Below are 9,177 nucleotides of genomic sequence, written 5' to 3' on the forward strand. Positions count from 1 at the left end.
ACACTGCTCGATGGCAAACTCTTGTACATTTACAATATCTGCATACCAGATCTGTTCAAAATGAGAACAGATAATGTCAGGTTGTACAAAATACTATATGTCCCAAGCAGACTATAAAATCAGGCAAGGAAAGGTTACACCTTTGCAAAGGAGCAGTTGGCATATATGGCAAGCACCGTCAAAAAGAAGAGATATATGGCTCTAGAGTTTTACAGCAAAGATCATCTTCAGCATAAAATCAAGACAAACCTGCATGTTCTGCTGGCCACATGTCAGTTGGCAAGCAAAAAGACAGCTAAATGTCCTTCTAGAACTCTCACTGCACGGAAGCTATAAATTCTTCACATGATAATTGAGTAGCCCATAAGGACAAAAATTCTCTCTATATCTAAAGATAGAACCAGTTCTGCCACAGTAGTTGTCTCTCTTACTCTTCAACACCAATACACCATTCCATCAACCTAAGTATTCAGGCATGAGAAGTGTTACCATGTCATGCTTACAAAGCATCTCCTGTTAACTTCCAAGCAACTACTGCCATATTCCTTGGAGACATAGCAGGATCAAACAGAGGAAACAATGATGCTTGAACTGCACTTCCTTGTTCTTGAAGAAACAGTAAGCGATCAAGCAAGATATATGTTTCCACCAATGGACCTAAAGCAGCCCGAAGACACCAAAAGGGACCTATGAACTCCTGCAAGAATTAAAAGAAAATGGTTGCACTAGTAAGAACTAAGAATATCACTAGCATATCCCAGTTACTGCTACATTTTTGCGAATATGGTTCAGTGGACAGCACTGTTTTAATTGTGAAGATAGTTTACAAAAGCATATGCATGAATGTTTAAGAATTAGCTGTTGAAGTACGGACAACCTTAATATCTGATAGCCCCACTGCGGTAAGGCATAAAATGGTATCTAGTCTAGTTTCTAGAATTTTTTGTAACATAAGAAAGATAAGAGTGCTAGTCGTCACCATATTCATTTCCCCCTAGCAATTAAATGTACCACTTAGGGTATGTCTGCAACAGAATTTCACGTATTCACTTTGAGAATTCTTTGAGAAATTAATAGGATATTAGGGATTACAGTGCATTGCTGAATACTAGCACAATTGAAATGATCTTAACGTACTCATTAACACTATCAAAATGACATTAGGCTTCACCCAGCCTTGCGTCCAGCCCAGTACATGCTTACCTAAACTCCTAAAGCATCATCTCGAACAGGATAGCACCATTTTTCTTTTGATTGAACAAATAGTTGAAAAATAGGAATTAACTTCTTGGGATCATCCTATAGCAAGAACGCATAATAGAAAACGGCATTCCAATTAAACTTACAGTGAAGTGCTGCACGCTCTTCCATATTTCAAATAGATGAAGATCTTCGACGAAACCACAGCCAAGACGACCGAATGCAGAGGCGGTGAAATCTTTGAAAAGAGTGAACTTGTGACATTCATCAAGATGGATGTCACTTGGTCCCACGTTAACTTTTGATATGAATGAATCATCGACTCCTGAAGTTGAGTATGTATCACCCACTTATAAACTCAAAAATCTATGTTTTATAGCCAATCCAAAATGGTCGTGGCTTATGAGGAACAAAAGGTAATAACCTGTAAATTGTACGCTGCTACAACATCTGACAGCCCCTTCAGGATCAGTTGGCTCTGTTGGCAATGAACAATCTGTGTTCATGGTTTGTTCCTTGGGATTTGAATAGGATAAATCATCAGTTTTCCCCACAGCTGAACAAGATTCCACAACTTTCCGAAGCCTTTGACGGCGGAGAGCTTTTCCTTGCCTTCCAATTGATGGACTCAATTTTGACACTTCTGGAAAATATTTCTCAAGTACCTACAGGAAAAGACAGTTAGGTGACTAAAGCCTTCAATGTAACAAGTAGTGCTGATTTACAAAAGAGTGCTTGTTTATGAATCTGAAACCCAAACAGCCGAGACTAGAAGTGTAGCAATTAGTGGGTTCTGTCCCACTAATGAGTCGAATCGTTTGACTAAAAAAAGTGTAGCAAGTACCGCTGGTTTATAAAGTAGGTTTTGAGTCGCTTAATTAAAAAAACTGGACTAGTCGAGGTTAGTCGCGATTAGTCGAATGAGTTGCCCGACTCATCCAATGAGTCGAGTCGAGACATCGAGTCGACCTCGCAGTTGCGACTCATCGACTAGTCGCGACTAGTCGAGCGACTCGAAATCCTTGGACAGAACCTAAAGCAAGAATCGACGCCAAAAAGGTACTGATACATGAGATGCATAAGTTAACTAAACAACAAATCGAGCAAATACAAGGAACAGAATAAATAAGCATGTCGTCACATATCAGTTTGTGTGCCACACATAGGGTCCATGTGGTGTGGTGTACTTAGTTTTCGTCAAGTCCGTCCTCAATGCCATCCCAGTACACCAACTCCTCGTCATCGCACCGCCTAGGAAGACGAACAAGCAACTGGAAAAGATCGAGCGAGGATTCTTGTGGGAGGGTCGTGCGGAAGCAAAGGGCGGAAACTGACATGTGAATTGGCGTCATGTATGCAGGCCAACCACCCTTGGCGGCCTGGGGGTGCACGATCTGGAGCGTGCTGGCCTGGCATTGAGTCTACTGCTTTAGCTGTGCCACACTGACACCGACAGAGCTTGGAGCAGAGCTGCAGTTCTCTGCGCTGAGGAAAGGGCCCTTTTCTTTGCAGCTACTACAATCCACAATGGCTCTAGGCAACAGGCTCACGGCACGCTTCTGGGAGGACCAATGGATCGGTGGACGCTCAATCAGCAAGATCGCACCGCAGCTATACGCCTGCATCCCCAAGCGCTGCAGGAAACTGCACACGGTTGCTGATGGGGTCCAGGCAAACAGCTGGGCACGCGGCATACATGAGGTTCTAGGCATTCAGGAGATTGGCCAATACCTCCTCATCTGGCAAGCCATCCAATACACCACCCTCTCGACAGAGCCTGACCATCTCTTCTGGAAGTGGACTACTGGTTCGTACTCAGCACAATCTTGGTACAAGGCTACCTTCCAATGGTCCATCTTGTGTAGTGCATGGAAGCTTATTTGGAGAAACTGGGCGCCGCCACGTGTGAAATTTTTCCACTCGCTTGCCCACCAAGATCGATGCTGGACGGCTGATCACCTGCCTCACCGAGGACTACAACACAACCCAGCCTGCCTCCTCTGGACAAGCTGCCGAGACGATGGTTCACCTGATCCTCTCATGCCCATTCTCCAAACAAATGTGGCATGAGGTTCTCTCCTGGCTGCGGATGACTTGTGCGCCACCAGCCCAGGAATCCTAGCTAGCAGAGTAGTGGACCAAGGCTAAGCAGGGCACCTCAAAACCTCTACGCAAGGGCCTCGCCTCCCTGACACTTCTAGTCCCTTGGATGATCTGGAAGCAGCTTAACGAGTGTGTCTTCGAGGGTGCTCAGCCATCGATCGATGGCCTTGTCTCCCACATCAAAAGACGAAGCTGCGCTCTGGGCACAAGCCGGTGCCACAGGCCTTAGGGTAGTTCTGCCATCAACCTGGGACATGCATTGAGAGAACTGTCGTAACTCTGCACTCCTAGGATGATTGTAACAAACTCTATCTTTTCAATGAGATGAAACGCAATGGTCCTTTGCGTTTTCTCGAGAAAAAAAAGAAGTTCTATCACTATTGTGCCAGATTTCTATCCTACACTCTGGAGTCTCGACACAACTTTGGGGAGGCCAGAAAGGCTGCTTGCTGTAATCATAAACCAACAGACATGTTATGTACCGGAATATATGGCCCCACCAGGCAGCTCCCAACTGGAACTGGTTCCGTTCCCTAGTCTGATAAGGTCAGGGCATATAGTTTTTGGCACGGAGAACGCACGTGGAGGTTAAAGTACATCAGTTTTGGGTAGGATTTTTCCTATATTCTGGGTGGGATTATATCTAATCAAATTCCTATATTCTGGATTTTTCCTCAAAAACAAATATGCCTTATATCTAGGAACGGAGGAAATAACTATGTCTCAGTGTTTACAACTGATATGAAGAATTTGCTGATGCAACTGGCCAAAAAGAAGCACGCCCACTAGCAAGTTAGGGCTGAACAAGTAGACCAAATTGGCGAGGTTAGTATTCACATACAAAAGGAGCTCATTCTCATTGTTGTTACTTGGTGATGTTCCCGAAGATGACTAGAATGTTCACTCTCAAGTGTGGTGCTAAGAAAGGACAAGAGGCTCTTAGATATGTAGCCAATAGAAAGGTAAGGCAAGGGTAGTAAATAGGAATCAAGAATGCCGCTTGGAAGTGATTACATAAGCATACATTTATTACATGGCATCAACAATCATACTTGACAACACTGTTTTTATTTTAAGCACACAAGGTCTTCTTTTCAGCACACGTTGTGTGCCTGGTTGTTAAATAGTATATTAAATAACATGTGTACAAATTATAAAATGAAGAGCAAACAAAATTAAGAAACTGGGTGGAAAATCAACCATTCAAATTGACAGGCTGAATTAACAGAGCATTTACCATTTGAAAAGCTGCTCGGAAGGCATGTATGTCAAAATTTTGTAGGGCCATTTCCTTGGTGAGGTTTCTCCATCTCTCTGCACTCTAAAAAGGATTCACAGAAGGACTTTTCAATAAAGAGCATACTGCTTAAAGCTACCAATTTGGAAAATAAATTTAGTCGAACACAAAGCATCCATCTTGAGCAGTAGTAAATTACTAATAAAAGAACAACTAGAAGAATAGCTTCAGATGCATCTAAGAAAAGAATAGCTTCAGACGTTCTGCTAAATGTGGCAAAACAGTGAGTTCCAGAAATGATTACAAATCAGGACTAGCGGCAAACATACTTTGCATGTAAACTGCACAACATAGCATCAAATAATTTCTCCTAACAGAATATGAGAATAGAGATGAATGATGGACCATAAGTTCTCTTACTTAGGGGAATGATGTTTTAAACCACATAAGTACATAACTCTGTACCATTTAACGTTTACTAAAGGGAAACTGAGGGCGTCAACAAGCTGTCAGGCATTTTTAGTTTCAAGTCCATTATCCAACTAGTTTGTTCTATTATCCTTTGTACTCTTGTCCATGTCCCAACTCCTGACCACCTTAAAGTATGAGTACCAGCACCGAAATTTGGTTAAAGCATATCATACAACACTATGAGCAAGGAAGAGTTGCTATTATACCTGGCAAGCAAGGTCGCGGATGCTTTTGCCAAGCACTAATTTAGATGATTTAGCAGCCTTGCTAATAGGAAAACCAGGGCAGCTGTCTGTATCCGCATAACAATCCTCGGACAACAAGTTATAACAGCATCCAACGCTTACCAATGCTTGTACTTGTTTACATGACGCAAACACCCTGCCCACAGGACACAGTAAACATGTTGTTAAGAACTTTCCATGCAAAGGGAAAGGTGTAGCTGTAGAATTTTATGAGTTTGGAGAAAGGACTGCACTACATCAATTCACAGCATTCCGATTATTGAGCACAAAAGACCAACCTTAGCATGTTAACTGAAAGGTCGCCACAGGCATGAAGACCGGCGAGGACTAATTGAGGAACGTTATGGTTTGGTTTCCCATTTTGAGGACTAGTCTCAGTACAGTTGTTGGTTTTTGTTACATGTTGACCATGATCATCTTGACATGCATCCAATGTCACAGCTGCTAACGTGTCACTAGAAAGAACATGACAAGTGACAGTTCTAGGCACAGTGAACTGTTGCTTCTCTAGACTGCAAAAGCAATTGGAAACAATTTATAGCAAGAGAAATTAACTCTCAAGATATCAAGGTAGTCAAACTAGAATTCAGTATGACAAAAATCGTACCATTTAGCAGCATAGTGCTTCTTTATCCTCTCTGCACGAGTATTTGTAACAGATGCATGATGTGATGAAGCATCTATTGCGACGACAGGGAGTTGGTACTCAAAAGATAAAGCTTGTGCGAGATAACCCTGATAAGGTGATTCAAATGGATAAGAAACAAATAAATGAAAACGCAAAATAACATATGTTTGCTGTCATTCCCGACAAAAGAAAATAGTTATGGAAAGTCAAGGTATGGCATCCAACAATAAGGGTGTGTTTGGTAGACCGGCCCTCCTCAGATTTTCTCACCTCATCCCAATTTTTTCCAACTTTTGTTGTTTGGTAGGTCGGCTCGGCCCAACTGGGCAGTGCCCACCTCATGCGAAAATAGCCTCTCAGCCCTGCCCGATAGAGAAACCAAAATCGAGCTTCACAACTGGGCAGGGCTGACCTCGCCCGGAAAACCCCCCGCACTTGCGCGCGAACCAACAGGGGTCAAACTGCTCAGCCCTCATTCCCCCCCGTAAGCGCTCTCTATTTCCCACCCTCCACGCCTGCGCCCCGCTCCAGCTTCCTCGATGCCGGCCAGCGCCGCCGCTTTCTCGACGCCGAGCGCCGCCACTTTCTCGAGGACAAGCGCTGCCACGGCCACGGCGAGGGCCGGCTCCACCACGGCCGCAGACGAGCGCCTCCCCGGCCACTGCAAGGGCATGCGCCGCCGCTTCCTCGAGGGACAGCTCTGCCACGGCCGAGCGCTGCCACGGCCTAGCTCCGCGACGGACGACGGACGACGGCCGAGCGCCGCCACTGACGAGCACCGCCACGGCCGAGCGCAGTCAAGGCCGAGCGCCGCCACAGCCTCGCGTCGCCACGGCCGAGCGCAGTCAAGGCCGAGCGCCGCCACAGCCTCGCGTCGCCATGTCCGCCCTCTCCCGCCCCGAGCTCTGCCGCCGGCGACCTCCAGCCCCCCCTCGCCCCCCGCCGCAGGCAGGTCCGGCATGAAGCCTGGTCGGGATCGAGAAATTGGGGACGCGTTCATCTCAATCGGGATTGAGGACCCGATTGCTTTTTTTTCATTCTGTTCAAGGGCTTTTGTGTAAAATTTGGACCGAATGGTAATTTCATATTTTTAGACATAGGTCTCAGCTCAGCTGAGCTCAACAAACACACCAAACAACATCTCAACTCAGCTGAGCTCAACAAACCCGGGCTACCAAACAAATGCTAAAATCTCAACACAACTTAGCTAGGATCAACATGTATGAGGTGAGATAGAGATTCTCGATAGACCCAGGCTACCAAACACACCCTAAATATAGGACAGCAGTCGCTAATCCAGATGCCTTTACTCATCCGAAGATAGGCCCAGCAAGAGGTAGCACATACTAGTACAGTAGTACTTTGAAATTGCAACACCTAGCATGCATGTGTGCTTTCTAATTGCAATACCAAAAAAGAATAGCCAATATAATCTGGCCTTCACTAGAACCTTATCTTTATCATAGCTATATTCAACACGAAATACTTGGTCAGACTTGGCCAATACAAAAACCTGATGTTTAAGATGGCATACTCATGAATGAAAGCAATGAAGTAGAGCTGTTAAACATTCAAGTGTTCATCACATAAATTAAATTTTTTGTTCAAACGGAATCTGGTTACAAGTGCAAAGCTTCTTCCAGGGACAGAACTGCAGATGATATACCTGGCCAGAACCCACATCAACCACTGTCTTGGCTCCACAACTCCTCGCAACTGCATCAACCATCGCAGATAGATGCTCAATCTGTATCAAGCAACTTCTCCAATCATGAGGATGCAAAGAACAAATAATTGAGCTTGAAAAAAGAAGACTGACAACAAATAACAAACATTACAAGCTAATAATTACCTACTTCGTGCTTCTTCTTTGTGTTCATGCCTTGAGCGAGAACAGTGCCAATTGATGCTACACGCGAATCAGGCAGAAACTGCGAGTATTTAAGAAAAGGTGAGTCAGAATAAGGCAAATGCCACAATATATGTATATTTTAAAAACTTGATAGATCAGTCAACATGTAAACCATGAAATTAGAAAATTGCAACGTAAGCTAGTATCAGTAAATACAAGACGTGGATACTTGGATACATGCGTTCGTCAAGACTAAGCGACAGGACTGCAGGACCAGCACTCAGAGGATCGATCGGATATGAAGTAGTCCTACTCAATCAAATGTGCTTAAATACAAACACTTAACTATGTGTATTGCTGTTTAGAATAAAATGCTAGCTAGCATGAGCAAAGCCTAGGTAATCTGGAAGGTGCAGGAAACTTACCGATTGCGGTGATTTTCGCTCGCGCGGAAGAACAAGTGACCTGGCGGTGAGAATAAATTCCTGCAGCGAACTTGGCCAATGGTCCTGCAAAGCAGTAGAGAGTTTGAATAAGCTGAGCTGGTAGCTACCAGTACAGTTTCGAATTACTGAAAATTGGTTTGGAGAACCTGCCTGAACAGAACCGGAGGGCAGCATGAGCAGGCGCTCCACGGGCTCCCCGCGCAGGCACTCCATCCACTTGGCGTCCACCGTCTCCCACAGCCTGTCCTGCTCGGGCAGAACCAAAACCAAACACCTGGAAGGCGTCAGTAAGATGCAACGGTTCATGCAGAACACCAGCAACAAGGGGGGATCTCCGTGATCGCAGGGCACACCGAGCATGGCCGACCGGCCGGAGGAAGTGCGGGCGCTAGAATCTCGGTTTCGGAAGAGAGGGGAGATGGGGGCAGGGGAGGGGACCTTGAAGAAGTTGACGACGTGGGCCTCGAGGAGCGGGCGGTGGCGGCCGAGGAAGGCGGCGATGGCCTCCATCCACTCGCGCGTCTGCTCCGCCGTCTCGCACGAGCGCGCGCCGACGCCGAGGCTCGCCGGTGGCGCCGCCATCGCCAGCGGAGGGGAGGAAAAAATGGCGAGCGAAGCTAGGCACAAAGTTTCTGTGGAAGCCATTCTGGGCCCAAACTTCGGCCCACTACGGGCGGCCCTACGTCCCAGCTTTTTCACTATTGCTACCTGGTACCCATCCGATCGATAGTGAAGCATAGATAAAGGACTTTTGTAGGTCCATCTACACATGTAAGCTATTTTCTGAACCTACGAAAATTTCATTTCAAACATGTCAATACTTTTTGAAAAAGATACGGTGATATAGGCAATATTGTAATCTACAAGCTTGTAAATTTTCAAAATAAAATATGTTGTATTTTCGGCTCAGCAAAAATAACAGATTTTGATTTCTTCATTGGTGAATAACAATGAACAGTACACTAAAACCTAGATTTTATCATTTTGTGAGATTT

At 45.2% G+C, this 9,177-nt stretch overlaps 1 protein-coding gene across 1 annotated transcript; it reads right to left on the bottom strand.

Moving 5' to 3' along the window:
• Window positions 1-205: 205 nt before the first annotated feature.
• Window positions 206-8,764, bottom strand: LOC124656314 (methyltransferase-like protein 25B). The gene is made up of 12 exons (XM_047195082.1): window positions 8,621-8,764; window positions 8,333-8,428; window positions 8,162-8,245; window positions 7,741-7,815; window positions 7,551-7,631; window positions 5,864-5,991; window positions 5,535-5,768; window positions 5,218-5,392; window positions 4,541-4,624; window positions 1,625-1,865; window positions 1,347-1,546; window positions 206-697 (listed from the first exon to the last, which is right to left on the bottom strand). Exons 1-12 carry the CDS (start codon window positions 8,762-8,764, stop codon window positions 500-502), a joined length of 1,740 nt encoding a protein of 579 aa, XP_047051038.1. The 3' UTR covers window positions 206-499.
• Between the last annotated feature and the right edge of the window lie 413 nt (window positions 8,765-9,177).

This window comes from Lolium rigidum, chromosome 5 (assembly GCF_022539505.1).
Source record: "Lolium rigidum isolate FL_2022 chromosome 5, APGP_CSIRO_Lrig_0.1, whole genome shotgun sequence".
Taxonomy (NCBI): domain Eukaryota; kingdom Viridiplantae; phylum Streptophyta; class Magnoliopsida; order Poales; family Poaceae; genus Lolium; species Lolium rigidum.